Genomic DNA, 17,400 nt, shown 5'->3' with positions numbered 1-17,400 from the left:
ACTTGGGTATTTCTGTGGCCAAGACAGAGGGCAACTTTGCCTGAAAGACTAATTCTGACATCTCCTGTTCCAGTGAATGGAAGTCAACCTTTATCTTTCACTGTTCTTTCCAATCTATGAATTTTACACAGTGACTGCTCAAACTTTTCATATTTTACTACTCTTATCTCTTTGGCTCTATCATATATAATTTATGGCAATCTTGTTAAATTAGAATACAATTTTTTTTTTTAAATCAGTACCTTTTGTGGGGGTGGGCATGGAGACAGAGCAGCTCAATGATGAAGATTCAAGCCTGGCTAGAAAGGCTATTAAACTCACAAAAATACACACAGACATTTCTAGAAATGGAAAGAGAAAGAGAGAAGGACAGAAGCAGAGGAGAAAAGGGCAGAGAAAGAGAAAAAAGCAAATGGACAAATGAAATTAGTACACAGGACAATGTCCATGTGACCTTTCAATCTTCAAAATATTACCCAGGCCCCATGGCTGCACAATTCTCATTAAATTCATTGGGAATAATCTGGCTAAATCCCTTCTTGACTCTTAAAAATAGCAGGAAACAATATTCTGAACTTAAAACAAATTTATAGCCGCTGTGAGCCAGCACCAGCTGTGCCTGGGGGACCTAGCTTGCCCAGAGTTACATCATTAGCACCATATATGCACAAGGATTTAATTTTCAAATCTGGTCTTCAGAACTTCTATTGGGTATGTGAGCTCACTTACCCATAGGCTGGAAATAGCGGAGGTGCCTGGGTCCATGTGACCATGGGTCATGAACATACTCTGAACTGATTTAGAGAATGTTTCGGGATCCTTGGAGGGTAAGAGCCTTCTGCCAAGGGGAAGATGGATTTAAAATGCAGGGCATCTCATCAGTTCCTGGCAGAGCATTAACAGGCTTTTATGCATCTGATGACAACCCAGATAGCATATGCGTATTATATGCCCACTGAACATATTATATTGAGAAGAATCCTCAGCATGAAATCTTCAGACTCTGCTTGAATCTCTAGTGGCTTCAGCAAAATCAGATGATGATGAAAGTTTAAGGTCTGATATGCTGCTGTTTGTCAAGGTGCCTGCAGGACAGTGGGGATCCAGGTATCAGTAGGTATTGTCTGACCACGAGCAGGGGAAACCTTAGAGTTAGACCTGCTTTCTGACTCCACGCATGCTCAGTTCCTGAGCATCAGCTTAGCCAGGAGGTGACAATGAACAGAACTCCTCAAAGAAACACAGACAGTTCACTATATACAAATGAAGAGAACAAGATTCATGACTCAGACAATGGAAAAACAGGAAACCAAGGCGACTTGTAAAGGACTCTGGGATGATTGTAGACTAGACCTTCCCTATCAGTAAGGTCTGTGGTTCTGTAACAAAGAACAAACCTGACTCCATATTGGATGTATTCCTTTAGCTCTAACTCTGTGCTCTGTTGCCTGAGCTTAGCCATGCTGGCTCGCCACCTTTTGTAAAAGAATGTTGCCTATAGTCTGAAATATACAGGAGAGCCCATTCTCAAGGCTCTGACCTTTAAAGGTACAACACCTTTCTGTTCAAATACAGACAAAAAGTTGCAGAACAGAAAATAATGAATTGTCTTTGTGGGGTTTTATAGGAACATTGTGACCAGATCTACATGGACAGCGGCAAGAACAAAGGATTCCAGCACCAAGAAGTTCGCAACAACCAGCCATACCCTCTCCCTTTTTAGCATAAATGAAGCCTCAGTTCTAACTCAGGTAACATGGTTCTTTGGGACACTAGTCCACCATCTTCTTGGTCTGTTGACTTCTTACTGGTTCATGATTTGTATATCCACCCTCTGATCACAGTAGACTCTGTGAGATGACTGTTTGCTTTGGAGTTCCTCTCTGAAGCCATCATGCCAATGGCTTTGAGCCATAAATTAAAAGTTCACAAAGCCATTCCTGCTCTGATAACATAGACCTCCAACATGGAGGGGGAGTCATCTCATTTTGGGCTACTGTTCGCAGGTTGTTGTTATGTTTTGATGACCCCTAGCTCTTTTGACAGGCAAGCAGAGAGATGAGATCTAACAAGCTAGATGGCAGCTTCCTAGTGGTTGTAATTAACTCTCTGGCAAGAGGAAAAACTAGAGCAACAGTTAAAATGTTTGTTACGTTATTAGAACTTCACTTGTTCACTGCACCCCCTTCCCTGTGAGAGTCATAAAGAGCTTGCAGGAAGTTACCCCACAGAAAACCACCCTGATGGGGCTGAGTGGGAAAAAGGAAACCAGACATTTCTTATCAGGGAAGATGGGAAGTTAGCAAAAGGCAGCTAGCCAATCCCCCAAGGCCATGTTTATAACCTGAAAAGGTGTGAGGGGGACTCCTGCACTGTGAAGATTTAGCTGAACACTATTCTTCAGTTTCATCTTTGGCATTTGGGGGTGTCTTAGCTGAGTGGTGGGCTTCCCCAGTGGCTCAGTGGTAAAGGACCCTCCTGCCACTGCAGGAGAGTTGGGTTCAATTCCTGGGTTGGGAAGATCCCCTGGAGGAGTAAATGGCAACCCACTCTAGTATTCTTGCCTGGGAAATTCCGTGAACAGAGGGACCTGGTGGGTTACAGTCCATGGGGTCAAAAAGAGTCAGACATGACTTAGTGACTAAACAACAACAGTGATCTCAGTGGTAGCAGGGAGTCTGTCACCCAGAGTCAACCATGGGGAAAACTGGGGTTAAGTTCAACTGAAGGGAGGTTTGTTTTGCAGTTTAATCAGGTCAAGAGTGACAGCACCCTTTGAGGAAGCATGCTAATTAGAGCAGTCCTTTCTGCTTTCTGCTGGCTGGGGAGGGTCTGCTATTGAGGAAACACTGATGTACACCACATGCCCCGTTAATAAGTGACGTGGAGGCCAAGGCTGAGCAGGCTTCAGTAGAGGAAATGGGAGAAGCTGGTGAGCTGACCTGTTCACCTCTCTCTAATGGTTAACTTTTAAAGTATGTAAAACCTCTGATTGCTTATATGCACTGTTTCCCCTCATGTGTGTCTGTGGGGAAGATTTTCAAAAAATACTATCGAAATACAAAAGAGAGTGAGGGGGAGGCCACCATTTCCCTGTGGCTGGGCCCTGATCAACAGCAAAGCTCTAAAAGTCATCACAGGACTCTATGAACAACTTACTGACCAGAGACATATTAAAATGTCTTTTGTTGTAGTTCATTGCTCAGTTGTGTCCAACTCTTTTTGATCCCATGGACTATAGCCCACCAGGCTCCTCTGTCCATGGGATTCTCCAGGCAAGAAACTGGGATGGGTTGCCATTTTCTTCTCCAGGGGATCTTCCTAATCCAGGGATCAAACCCACATTTTCTGCGTTGCAGGCAGATTCTTTATAGTTGAGCCACTGGGGAAGCCCACGTCTTTTGTTACCTGAATGTTATCAACTGGAGACATTTCAATAGTCACCTATATAATAATCATCCGACTAAGTTTTTGCAAACCCCCCCTGGTCAATCATGTGTTAATAAAAAAGGATGTAGAGGTAGTCTGCCTCAGGGCTCTCCTCTCCAGCCCTGGTTTCCTGCACACCATCTCGTAGCGCACCTACTGGAAATGTGGCTGTAAAACTGCCAACTCTGTGGCAGGCAAAACTGACAAACTTTGCCTCTGATTTGCAGAGCGGCGATGAAAATAAATAGTCAGGCTGCTGCCTGGGAGATTTCCTTCTCCCGAGTTTGCAAACATAGTCCGTGTCCTAGATGTGCTGCGTTTAAACAAAGTATGTTCCTTGGTTCCTTCCGTTGAGAGTGGGGATTGTCACCATTTGGCAATGACTGATGGGGGAGGAAATCTCGCTCCTTGCTGCATATACATGTGGATGAAAGGGAAGCAGTGTTTATGGCTCCTGCTTGGGGACCAGATGCTGGTGGCATCTCTGCTAGGACTTGATGGGAAATGGAAACCGAGAAGCGCAGCGATACGCTATTTTGGGGGAGAAGACACACACATGTGAACCAATTTTCTCTTTGGTATCTGATACCTGATTGCATAGTGCTGTCTATCATGGTTGGCTTCTCTGTGGTGAGCACAGTGGTACCACCTGAAACACAGAAAGAGTAACATACAAGATGAGAAAAAGCAGGATGATAAGTAATACACAGCAGAGAATGCTCTTACATACATCTGTTAAAGGCTAGCAGTTCCCTTAAATAACTCTTCTTTTAATTCCAGCTATAATAACTGTCTCAAATTTTGCTCACCACCACACCAAGTTCAAATAAACCACTATTTTTCACCCATTTATTCATAAAGCATCTAGACAGTATGGAGAATTCCAGAATTCCTTTCAAGGGCATTCCTTGACTCCCAGACTAATCGACGATGCTCACAATGGCAACAATGAAAAGCAAAGGCCTCCCAAGGTCCTTAGTGACTTGAGTATTAAACTTGACCTAGACCTCTAAGCTTCAAATAGTTTCCCAAGGTTTCAGATGTGTGCCTTTTGGAGGGGAGGGGATTGCAAGGCTGGTCCCCACCATCTATTTTAAAAACTGAAGGTTTAAAGTGGATAGCTGTAATTCCTCCTTTCTTTTGCTGCTGTGGTTGTTTATTTTTCCCAAGGACAAATATTCCGCCCAGTATGTAGCTTGGACAAGCTGCAGGGAAAGTGGAAGGGGGGACACATTTCTTCACAGTCCTGAGGAGCTGGAAGACTGCACAAACAACACCCTGAACACTGTGAACTTTAATCAGTCTGGGTTGACTTGGAATTCTTGGTCCAAGGACATCGTGGAAACTTAGATCTAGCATCTCAGCTTAAGTATCTAAGCTCAGCCATTTTCTGCCCTTTATCATGAGACTTCTGTTTTATTTATTTATTTTGGCTTCCCAGGTGGTGCTAGTGGTAAAGAACCTACTTGCCAATGCAGGAGATGCAGGCAAAAGACTCGGGTTCAATCCCTGGGTTGGGAAGATCCCCTGGAGGAGGGTATGGCTACCCACTCCAGTATTCTTGCCTGGAGAATCCCCATGGACAGCGGAGTCTGGTGGGCTACAGTCCATAGGGTCGCAAAGAGTCAGACACCACTGACGTGACTTAGTGACAGTAGCAGCAGGCAGCCTACAGGATCTTCACCAACCAGGGATGGAACCCACACCCCCTGCGGTGGAAGAGTGGCAGAGTCCTAACCATTGGACAACCAGGGAAGCCTGAGATTTCTGTTTTAAAGCCCTGTTCCTCAACTTGCCCAAACCATAAGCATCACTTGAATGCTTCTTGAAAAACTGGTTTATTGTTTACTATGTAGGTGCTTGAGAAAGCCATTTCTCCTTATGTGCGTCTGCCTTGCAGATCATGGTTGAGGATCATCTATTTGCTTTCCCAAGAGATAAAGTCCTCGGCAGACTCAGGGTAAGGACATGGGTGGGCTCACGCTGATCCTGGAACATCTGGAGGTGATTATGAGGTGCCACTGTACATGTTTCAATAGTATCATTCAATAAAGAGACTATGATCATTCCTATTCTGGCTGAGCCCTGGTCCTAACCTACAGCTCCCCCGGGTCAGAAATCACCCAGCTCATGAATCAGAGAGCCATAAAACCGAGCTCCTGGGGTGGCCTGAAGATTTCTGAGCTCGTCCACTGCGGCACCAAGTCCTGTCACCCCCACTTGCTCAGTAAATATGCTGGATGAATGGTCACACATGCATGTGCCCTCAACAAGGCAGGCGCTAGGAGAAGGAATTATATATATTATGGGTTAAGAAGGTGAATCTGTAATGGCAGAACTGGAGGGAGGCCAGAACGCATTAGCATTCCGTTCCCAGTGGTCTTACAGGAGAAAGACACAAGGTGAAAACTCACTCTTTAAAACAGATATGCACTGTCAATTTTGTGAGAGGTTGGGAGCCAAATTCCGCTGCCGGGTAGACACAGATCCAATGTGAAATCTGGCCTCCTGGTGCCTTTGAAGCCAATTGTATTATCTAATGACTTCAAAGGCATTTGCAAATGAGGAACTTCAAGGGTGAATTTTCACCTTGGCAAGCAAGCAAAGGAGAGCAAAATCTCTCTTTATTTTCATGTGTTTGGTGCTGTTCACCTGGAATTCAGTGTTGTTTAGAGGTAATGAGCATTTGGCTAAGATACTTATCTCCCACTACCTCCAAATAGATCACCCCGGGAGAAGATATTAAAGTGACACCATCTTTGTTCAGGACCCAAACCTTAAGAGAACACTGATCCCCATTTCTAGGCTTCCACCCATCAGGGTGAAAGAAAGAATATTTCTGGTTTGGTCTCAAGGCACTAAGCATTCCAAGTTTGCAGCTGTGACCGAAACAGCAAGGAGGGTACGGACTTGTGTGTGAGTCCAGGAGGCAAGATGCTACCTGGGAAAAGATACAGGGGTGGGGGAGGCCTAGGCTGCCGGCAATCACTGGCACCTGTCAGCACACCCTTCTTCAGAAAAGACTAAGACAGAGCTTCATAGAGGAAAATAAGCTTTTAAGAAAAGACAAATTGGCCATGATGCAATAAATGAACATGAAGCGTGAGAAGGCTTTCTAAGATCACTTTTTCTTTTTTAAACTTTTTATTTTATATTGGAGTGTAGTTGATTAGCAAAGCTGCAATAATTTCATATGGACAGCAATGACTGAGTTATACATGTACCTGTATTTTTTTCCAAATTCTTTTCCCATTTAGGTTGTCACATAATATTGAGCAGAGTTCCCTGTGATGTACAGTAGGTCCTTGTTGGTTAAAGGATCACCTCTTTTTAATGGTAGAATGAAGTTAACTTTATCAGTACTCCTAGAAGTTCTTATTATATGCACCTACTGATCAAATTATTAAGACAAATGTGCTGGCCTGAGAAAATGACATTTTTGAGGGGCCAAGATAATACGTAAAAAAATGAGAATGCCTTTTTTTTCTAACTAAATAAATGATTCTATCCAACAAATGAGTTTAAACACTGTAAATAAATGATCACCTTGTACTTTTAAAGGATTGTCAGTGTTTCCACTGGAAATGACCCATTTTCTGCGGTTTGCAACTTGGTGCCACCCACAATTTGCTCGAGGCTAACAGACTTGCCCTATTTCATTCAAAGGCTTAGGTTTCAATTGATTCAGTCATGAAGCAATGCAAAAATGAGGTTGGTTGTTCTGACACGAGGAGTAAATCTGAGGCTTTGACTCTAATCAATATTAACTGACCACTTTAGGGTTTATAAAGGAAAGAATCTCTTCTCCAGAGGGTAATTGAACAGAAGAGTCTCTGATGACTGTATCCATTCCTTTTTATGAGGATTTTCACTACGGATGGGATGTGTGACTAGGTTTGCAAAAAGCTTAAGGTTTGCAGAGAGTGTTTACAGGCGACCTTGGGAAGGTTCTGTAGGACCTGCTTCACAGGCTAGTACTCTTGTTTTTTGTATTAGCTGTATGGTTTTCAGCTGGAGCTTGACATCTTACAAAGAAAAGGCCTCTGTCCTAATTAGAGTAATTTTTGTGGCTTGTGGCTACTTATACACAAGATTTGTTTTCAAAAGCTCATAGCCATGTAATATTTATTGGCCATTTGAATGTAAGCGATTATTCTGGAAATTTGGAGGGAGAGAGCCTTAGGGGGAGGGATTTAAACGTAACCTCAGTTCATGGTACTAAACTTCTCAGCTAGATTTTACGTTTATTCCATCTCAGAGTGCAGAGCAATCTTGCTCTTTCAGAGGAGAGGTTCTGAAGTAATTTGAAATGGGGGTTCCTCCAGATTTTACATTAATGCATTAGCCACTAACATGGCACTATTATGAAGTTACATGGGAATACCTTCAGTTTCGCCCATAGAAATGAATTACATGGGCTCTCTAGAGTCCCTTCTGGGTAAAAACACAGACTGCACCGAAGGGCTGCTGTTTAATGTAAAATGAGAGTCAGATGCTGTAAGAAACTGCGCTTTGACATGGGTAGCAGTAAAGGTCCCACAGCACCTCTGGCAACAATAGGGTGAAAATTCTAGGGCTTTGGACAATTTCCAAATGGTGGAATCCGACTTCCCCATCTGCTTAATGTTTCCTCTGCCAGTCCAAGTGGAAGAGAAGGTCACTTTCTAGCTTTTAGGATTTCAGAATATTATGGAGTCATCCTCTAAACGAGTCAGTGAGGCACACGGTACATGCCATCCCTGATATATCTGTTAGTGGTGATGTGAAATAGCAAGGAATTCTGGCTTTCTAAATTTTAATGTAAAATGATTCACAAAATTCTAACTTAAAAGCTGCAGTTCAAATATAAGTCTAATTTCATCAATTAGTTGGATGAAGGATCCACTCAAACATTTTGATTCCTGTTAGAAAATGAAAATAAACGTTCTTAAGTGTGTGAAGCATGTGTTACTGGGGTTGGGGTGAGAATCAATTTATGTTACATATTGTTGTTTATTATTGTTTAGTTGCTAAGTTGTGTCCAACTCTTTGCAACCCCATGGACTATAGCCTGCCAGGCTTCCTGTCCATGCGATTTCCCAGGCAAGAACACTGGAGTGGGTTGCCATGCCCTCCTCCAGGGGATCTTCCTGACCCAGGGATCGAACCCAGGTCTTCTGCATTGGCACGTAGATTCTTTACCATTGAGCCACCCGGGAAGCCCAACCTCAGATACATTTAGCCATGGAGAAATTCTTATTCATTCAATGAAGACAATCCCAGCCCTTGACTCTGAAATGGCTAAAATTACTGTTTCGGATGGCTGTGACTTGGAAGAACAATTTGTTTACGCGATGACATGAGGAGATGAAGATGCATGTGTTCTGGCAAAGTTCCCTCCACCCTGATGCCTAGTGCCACGAGGATTTACACACACACACACACACACACACACACACACACACAAACAGGCATTAATGAGCAGGTCTCAACTACAACATGAACTGAGATGTCACAGCAATGGGATGAAGATGGTTTCTGCACCTGTGAGCTGGAAGTCATCACCTGTTCCGCTGTGGCAGTTGGCCTGGTCGTCATCACATTCATCTACCAGGTTCCCGTTGGGAGTGGTCGGTCCAGCTGTAGGTGCTGAAACAAGATCCAAGGATTATTTTCTCACACCTCTGAAATGTGTTCTCCAGCCCCCCGGTTGTTGACTCTGCTAATGCTTTTGCAGAGAACTTTAATCTGCCATAGGAAGGCCAGGAGGGTGGTGTGCCTACCTCTCCTTCAGGAATGGAAGATACTTGGATTTTGCATAAGACACTGGGGACTGCTCTGTTTTGGTATTTGATCCCTATCTCTTTGGTAGACTTGGCTGCCTTCTCATTTCATACGTTGTTATCAACATAAACATCCTTTTTCTGAAAAGTTCCTGAATTCTCACTGGTTATTTATTCATGACCCTGGAGTTGAGAATTTTGAATGATAGAGGTTTTGCTTGACTGTTTTTCCTTTCATTTTCAAGGTGCTAGAGGAATCGATTGTCATGAATTCTTTTATATTCTTGATATTTACTCAGTTTATCTTGTAATTTTTTTCCCAAAAGTTAGTCTCAGCATTCACTTTTAGTACAATACTGTTCTTATTTATTTTTTTCACAGTGATTCCATTTCCCTCTAAGTAAGCATCTGGGCTTGTGAGCGCTCCCTCCAGAGCAGGTGTCTGGGAGCTCCCGGGGGTCATGTTACCTTAACTCTCAGGGGGACCACATTCCGCTGCCGGCAGGTATTCCCATAACTCTGAGTTTGCAGTTGAAAAGTAGCCAGCATTAATCAAAGACTGCTTTTGAAGTTCTCTTTACATTTAGTTCCATCTATTTTTTTTTTCACCCTGTTCCTCATTTTTTCAATCTGTTTAATATTTTACAGTTTTTGGCATTACGTTTCACTTTACAAGACTTGAGATAATGGACAGTTCTCTTGATGTCTGAGAACCAGACAAGATGCTGGGAGTCGGGGGGGAGGCCGGGGTCTGTTCTCTAATAGCTTCTGGCCAGTTGGGATGTGCTGGTAACTGCTGCTTTCTCAATAAAAATTTGACACAGTTTTTCATTGTACAGAAGGACTGAGCAGAGTTATAACAAATGGAGAAACATAGCTAGTTTCGACTTCCTCAACTGCCCGGGACAGGCCAATAATTGCTAGGAAATCATCATATATAGGTAACGTCCACACTGTTTAGGCTACAAACTGGACTTTGTAAAATGTGCACACACAGATTCCGGGCTCTGCTCATTGCTAACAGCAAATCAATAGCGTTCTCTTCAGCAATCTAGATGCTTGCCTTTGCTAAGCTGCTCTTGGTTATGTGCCACTTTTAAACTCTATTCATCTTGCTGGTTTTTCCACACTCCTTGTGGTATTTATAAAGAAGGAGTTTTACATTGGATGTGGCCCAGGGTAGTACCTGGATTAAACTGAAAAAAGTAAAATGTAAGTCTTTAAAAAAAATTTTTTTTAATTAAATTTTCTTTCTTTTTTTTTTTTTTTGCAGTGTGGGGATAAGCATATGGGATCGTAGGTCCCTGACCAAGGATTAAACTCATGCCTCCTGCAGTGGAAATGCAGAGTGTTAACCACTGGACCACCAGGGAAATCCCCAAAGTGAGTCATTTTGTTGTCCCAATTTTACTACTTGAAAATATTTTATCTTCTGTGGTCCTCTAATTGTTTCTTAAATATAAGTCCTAGCCCCAAATAAGCTGGAGGCCCCAAGACGGCTGGGTTGTACTTCATTCTCTTTTCCTATCCCTTTAGGCATCTCCTGTAGAACAAGGTACAAAGTTGATCTTTAATAATGGCCTGTTAATCATTTTAAGGAAGAAGAAAAACACTCCCTTTCACCAACTGTGTTAAAAAGTTTGGACAGTTCTTTCCCCGGATGCTGGTTCCTCATGTGGCTCAGGGCGACTTCCCCACTTTGCTGAGTGCTTGTGAACATCTGTAGTCAGTCCCTTCACCACCACCGCGACCTCAGCACAGAGTTGACACTGGCAAACTGCCACCAGGCCCAGTCTTTTCAACCATCCATTCATTCCACCTCCTAAATCAGTGTTGCTTCCCAGAATACAGGCTAAAGTCCCAAATCAGATCAGCAGAGGCCCTTTTCCAGGTGACCACACCGCTCAGCACACTGAACCAATGTGTCTGCAGGTGGTTCGGTCTGCCCCACCCTCTTTTTCCCTAGGCGTCTTTGCCAATGTCCTGGAACACGGTCATTCGTGGTCTGTGTTGACAGTGACAGGATAATTCAGGGGTCCTGGGACATAGCCACAGATATGGAAACAGCTATCCAATAAAGAATGGGAGATAATGGCCTGCTTTTAAATAAACACATAGGAAAGCAGCTATGAATTATTCACTAGGATGGTGATTTATAGCTTAAGATTCTTTAGTGCCTAAGAAATGTTTTAGGATATTTAATGTGCTCAGGAATGTAATTATATTTGGGTAGCTTGAAACACAAATAATTTTGAAATCCCAAGAAGGTGATATTTAAAAAGCATCCTTCCAAACAACTTTGAGCATATGCTCAATGGATTAACATCTGGGTACCAACAATAGCCATTCTTTGCGCTAACCTACAGGAAGACCTTTATGGGGATGAAAATGTTGGTATAAGGTTACTCATTTACGCCCAAATCGAAGGCAGATGGGAATTCCAGTGCACAAAAGCATTAAATAGTACACTGAGCAACCATTATATGATTTTTTTAAACATTCATCTCATTCATTATGTGATTAAAAAAAAAACGCAGAGGAAAGTGCAGTTCTGGGGTCAATGTGAGAACTGAATTTGCCCCTGACCTTCCTATGATAACCTAAGTTTATGCAGTCATATCTTTAAACAGACCCCATTGTACATTACATACATTATGTGATGTAAAGTTTGGTTACTCTGCAGCAGTCTGAGAAATTTATACAAGACAATGTCTCAATGTTTCGGTCTGTCAAATGCTGCTTCCTGCTAGTATGTGATGGTAGTCAGCACAGGAGACGGAAACTTGGACCAGACACAGACCTCTGAAGAACTCTAAGAAGGTCAAGGAATCTGTGGTTGCCAGGGGTTGAGGGACGACGGGGTTGGAGAGGGTCTGCTTGAGCTGCTAGATGGGTAGGGGCTTTCATTTTGAACTGATAGAAATCTTTTACAACTAGACAAAGACTGATCGCATAAGCAACTGTCAACTACTACTACGTACAAATGCAAGACTTGTTTATAACGGTGAATTTTGTTATGTGAATTTCACAACACATTATTTTTTAAAAACAGATTAGAGAATACCCCCTCCCCGCCCCCCGCCCAGAATCTGAGGAGTGTTATGCAAACAACGCCCACAAAAGCAAGATGCAAAAGCACTGCTTTGTGTGGCTCACCAGGTGATGAGCCCCAGCTCACAGGCAGGCACAAGAGACACAGGATCATTTGGGGGAAAGGTGGCAATCTGCAGCAGCACCGTCAGGGCCATAAGCACGTGAAAAAGTTCAGAAAACATCTAGGGAAGCAGAGCAGGCTCACCTTCCACCTCACAGCCCAGCAGCTCCATTCGCAGCCCCAGTCCGCCATGAGTAGCTCTCTCGGGGTAGATCCTGATGAACCGTGTGGAAAGGGGTGGAAAGGTCCGCAGCTCAGGTGTATCGTAGTTGTTGTTGCCTTCAAAAGACTGTGAAGAACGAGAACCAGCAGGTATTACCAAACCTCCCTTTTGGCAGAAGAGTCTCTCCTTGAGGACTCTTTAATAGGACAGAAAAATGGGCCTCATTCTACCACTTCACAGAGGGCTGACATTCCTACATAAGAACGGAAAAACACAATTAAACCTTCCCTAGGAAGTGACAGATGTTCCTTCTCAGAAACTCTAGAGGACATGCACCGAGGCTAGACCAGAAGCTAAGGATTTAATGAGACACATTTTTAAATGATAGGCTGATGCACCTGGAAGAAGTGACAGTTTCACCACTTCCTTGAGGTGAAGGAAGAAAACTCAGGAAAGGAGCCTGCCACTTCTCAGAGCTTATAATCGAGACTATGTTTCCAATAACAACTCCTCTTACATTCTCTTGGATAAGTGGGTCCTGGGTTTGCTAAAACTCAGTCCTCAAGAAGTGCAAGGGGGCTTCCCTGGTAGCTCAGTGGCAAAGAATCCGCCTGCCAACACAGGGAACACGGGTGCTATCCTTGGTCTGGAAAGATCTCACATGCTGTGGAACCATGAAGCCTGTGCCACACCTATTGAGCCTGTGCTCTAGAATCTGGGAGCTGCCATCACTGAGCCCATATGCTACAACTACGGAAGCCCACATGCCCTAGAGCCCACGCTCCACAACGAGAGAAAGTGAAGAAAGTGAAGTTGCTCAGTTGTGTCCAACTGTTTGCGACCCCATGGACTGTAGCCTACCAGGCTCCTCTGTCCATGGAATTTTCCAGGCAAGGATACTGGAGTGGGTTCCTATTTCCTTCTCCAGGGGATGTTCCCGACCCAGGGATCAAACCCAGGTCTCCCGCACTGCAGGCAGACTCTTTACCATCTAAGCCACCAGGGAAGCCCACAAGAGAAGCCACTGCAATGAGAAGCCCACGCACGTCAACTAGAGAGTAGTCCCCACTCTCTGCCACTAGAGATAAAGCCCATGTAGCAATGAAGACACAGCACAGCCAAAAGTAAGTAAGTAAATTTTAAAAAAAGAAGCTGAGAAATTCCATTCCTGGAGGAGACAGTAAATTTCACATGGTGCAAGGGCTGTGTGACCAAGAACTTGGGTGATTCCAATCCCCTGAAACTGCCGCTGACTTACGCAGTCCCGCCAGGTGGAGACATCTGTAGATAAAAGAACTTCTCATCTCAGGAAAGTGATGGGGTACTGCCCACTAAACAGTGTTCTGATGCCTGGTTGCCCTGCAGTGAGTGAAGTGCATTCCTAACTCGACATCACTGTGACATGTCCAGGAGACCAGTCATTATTGCCCTGCTGCTGCTGGATTATCCTGTTCCCCTTTTTACACTGATGGGAAGCCCTTGAGTGGAATCATCAGAAAATGGAACAATGGCTAGACTCGTTTTCTTTTTCAAGAAATGGATAAGCCTCTCTGTATCCTCCTATCCCTGTATCCTTCCTAACTCCGTCCAGAATGGGAAGAGGGAAAGAGATTAGAAAAACCAAATTGCCTTGCAATTTGGGACTGCTGTTTTATATACCGAGCACTGTGTGATGTTTACTGATGCAAGGCATTGTTCTACAGGCTTAAAACGTATTAACTCAATGTAATCATCAAGACAACGTCAAGAGGTAGGTTCTACTATTGTGTGTGTGTTACTCAGTCATACATGACTCTTTGTGAACCCATGGACTATACCCCGCCAGGCACCTCTATCCATGGGATTCTCCAGGGAAGAATACTGGGGTGGGTTGCCATGCCCTCCTCCAGGGTATCTTCCCAATCCAGAGATCGAACCCACACCCCTTGTGTCTCCTGCATTGCCAGGCTGATTATTTATCACTGAGCCATCTAGAAGTAAATTAATTGGCCTTTTCCAACTCAGAAAATCCTCTAGGAATCTAGAAGTACAGGGCTCATACCTATCTGCTTCTCTCAATTAAAGTTTCCTTCTATCATTTTCAATAGTAAATTCACTACTGGGGGCCCTTGCCTTCTTGATAGAACTGCAGTAGCTGCTGGTAATTGAGAATCTGACAGATATCATTGTCAGGCCCAATTAAGTGTTGTCAGTAAGACACTAATTATAATGAAAACAGCATTACTACACAGGCAAGTTCTATCTGCATTAACATAGCTTCAACATTCCTGGGAGAAAAGCACTTATACCTACGGAATCCCAGCTTCTTCTCCTACTTTTAATGTAAATACATTACAAAGGTCGTCAGTGATGAGCTGGGAAGAATATTAGCAAGGAAGTGTCACATGGAACTGGGCTAAGTTTGCTAACATAACATTGTTTACAACATAACACTGTTTACAACACGTCTTTCTGTCCTTTTACTAATCATGATTTAGAAGAAGAGGGCTTAGAGTGTTTAGATGTATTTGCTCCTGGAAAGACTAGTTGATTCAAAGACTCTGATGTGCCTTGTCCATCATGTACCGTTTAGGTGTAGGAAGTAAGGAGAGGGCATAAAGGATTCTAAATCTATCAAGGTGCTGTTTCATGTCATAAAACAGAGTGCTCACTTTACCATTACATAAAACATACTTGGCATCCTAAGCAGGTAACCTTTACTTGCAAGTTCAAATATAGTATGTTTTAACTATCTTTGTGCAAAGTTACAAATACACACTGCTCCTAAATGGATGATTTAACCAGTTTCCTTTTTCATCTTGAAGATTTTATTCCAGGGGAAGGACATGTTAGGAATCACTTATTAGATGCCCTGCAAACAATTTAGAAGCTTTTATGGTTTAAATAATGGGCTCCCAGGTGGTACTAGTGGTAAAGAACTTGCCTGCCAATGCAGGAGATGTAAGAGACACAGGTTTATCCCTGGGTCAGGAAGATCCCCTGGAGAAGAGTATGGCAACCCACTCCAGTATTCTTGCTTGGAGAATCCCATGGACAGAGGAGCCTGGCAGGCTACAGTCCATAGGGTTGCAAAGAGTCAAACACAACTGAAGTGACTTGGCACACAGCACGTGGCTTAAATACATAGGAACATGATAATGATGGGTAAAATCACATTTTAGGAATAAGATCTGACACATTCAACCAATCTTGAACAGATTTTTTTGTTACAGTTGAAAGCTGGGTGCTGTTGGCTTCTTGTGAAGGCTCTACGTGATGCCCTACAAGGGAGTGATAGCTTTAGACTTGACCTCAGACGAGCGGATAACAAAGGCCAGTAAGCACAGGGCGCATCCCACCCAGAGCATATGGTGACCTGTTTTCCTTCCCTCTTAGAACCCTCGTGCTGAGGAACACGTCACAACAGTACACACTGCCATGTGACTGTGGCAACTTGTTGATCTGCAGCATATTCACACTTGGTGCTAAAGCCACAGGGCTCATGACTCCTCTGAAAAGACTGGCTCTTAGGGGAACTCCAGTTTCTGATGTTTATTTTACTTTTTCTTCCACCAAAACAAGAGGGGCAGACATAAAAGAGGAAAATGAAAGGGACACCAAAGAAAGTAGCTGCACATGGATTACAAAAAAAAAGAAAGAAAACACTGGAAATATTTTAGAAACCACAAGTTAACTAGGGGTGAGATGGGAGAGGAATTCTTACATTTCTGAGCAGCATCATCCCTCTCGGTGTTCTGCCCACTGGAGCAGAGCACATGTGGAGACAGCCTCTGTGGAGCCCCCACATCTGAGCAGAGTGGGAGCTGGCTGCGTGGCCCAGCTTTGCTTCCTGCCTGCAAAGCCTTTGGCCCGAGTGACTGTATTAAGCCATAATCCCACAGTCCCATTCTCTCCCATTCCCCAAATCTTTTCACAAAAGGAGTAGATCCTCAGCAAAGCAGGGGTGAAGAGGCTGGGACAGAAAGGCCAGCTGGGCTGGTGGTGAGAAGTATCATTAGCTGAATACAACACCCACATAGAATTCTGCATACAGAACCGAATTTCTGAGGACTCTTCCTTATTTCAATATGAGATCAGTTAATATGAAACTTAGCTGATTTCTGAAAATAACTTCCTTATTTAATCTGAAATCAGTTTCCAGGTTACCCAGCATACTTGGGGTATCCTTTCCTAGTTGGTGTTCTCTGCCCAAGAAATGCAAATACATGTAACCATGAGGCCCAGTAAACCATTATCACTAAAGGATACTTGCTGTATTAAAAAAGAAAAATTATACCACATGTTCTGGGGAAGGTTGGAATATATCTTTTTTCATTAGATCATCAAGGGCCAGCTGCTTTTTAAAAGGTTCCAATGTATAAAAAATAGACTTAAGCATTATTCATGATAGCTAAGTATTAGAAGCAATGAAAGTGTCCATCAATGGATGGCTAGATACCCAACATGTGGCCTGTAAACATGATAGAATATTATTCAGCTTTAAACAGAAATGAAATTCTGATCCACACTACAACACTGGCTGAACCTTGAGGACACCAAACAAAGCCAAACAAGTCCATCACAGAGGCTAAATTTTGTATGCTTCCACTAACAGAGGCTCCTGGATTAGTCAAATTCATAGAAATGGAAACTGAAGTGGTGGTTGTCAGGGGCTGGAAAATGATTGTTTAATGATGAGGGAGTTTCAGTTTTGCAGGTAGAAGTTTTAGAGATGGGTTTGCACAACAATGTGAATGTACTTAACACTACTGAACAGGTACACTTAAAAAAAGGTTATGATGGGAATTTTTCTGTTATGTGGATTTCAGCCCAATTATGGGCTTCCCTGGTGGCTCAGACGGTAAAGCGTCTGCCTGCAATGCGGGTTCAGTCTCTGGGTCGAGAAGATTCCC

At 43.4% G+C, this 17,400-nt stretch overlaps 1 protein-coding gene across 5 annotated transcripts in view; it reads right to left on the bottom strand.

The window, feature by feature from the left end:
- NRP1 (neuropilin 1) overlaps positions 1-17,400 on the bottom strand; it is a 145,885-nt gene that overhangs the window by 14,260 nt on the left and 114,225 nt on the right. For 3 of the 5 annotated variants that reach the window (XM_081558730.1, XM_081558731.1, XM_081558734.1), the window contains exons 10-12: positions 12,490-12,634; positions 8,953-9,057; positions 4,019-4,078 (exon numbers count right to left, since the gene is read on the bottom strand). In XM_081558730.1, the coding sequence (XP_081414856.1) occupies positions 4,019-4,078; positions 8,953-9,057; positions 12,490-12,634 (310 nt within the window). The remainder of the gene's footprint in view (positions 1-4,018; positions 4,079-8,952; positions 9,058-12,489; positions 12,635-17,400) is intronic. The other 2 variants (XM_081558732.1, XM_081558733.1) reach the window with 1 other exon arrangement.

This window comes from Giraffa tippelskirchi, chromosome 13 (genome assembly GCF_054371585.1).
Source record: "Giraffa tippelskirchi isolate mGirTip1 chromosome 13, T2T-mGirTip1v1.2.pri, whole genome shotgun sequence".
In the NCBI taxonomy this organism is placed as follows: domain Eukaryota; kingdom Metazoa; phylum Chordata; class Mammalia; order Artiodactyla; family Giraffidae; genus Giraffa; species Giraffa tippelskirchi.
This window is presented reverse-complemented; position numbering and strand designations above follow the sequence as displayed.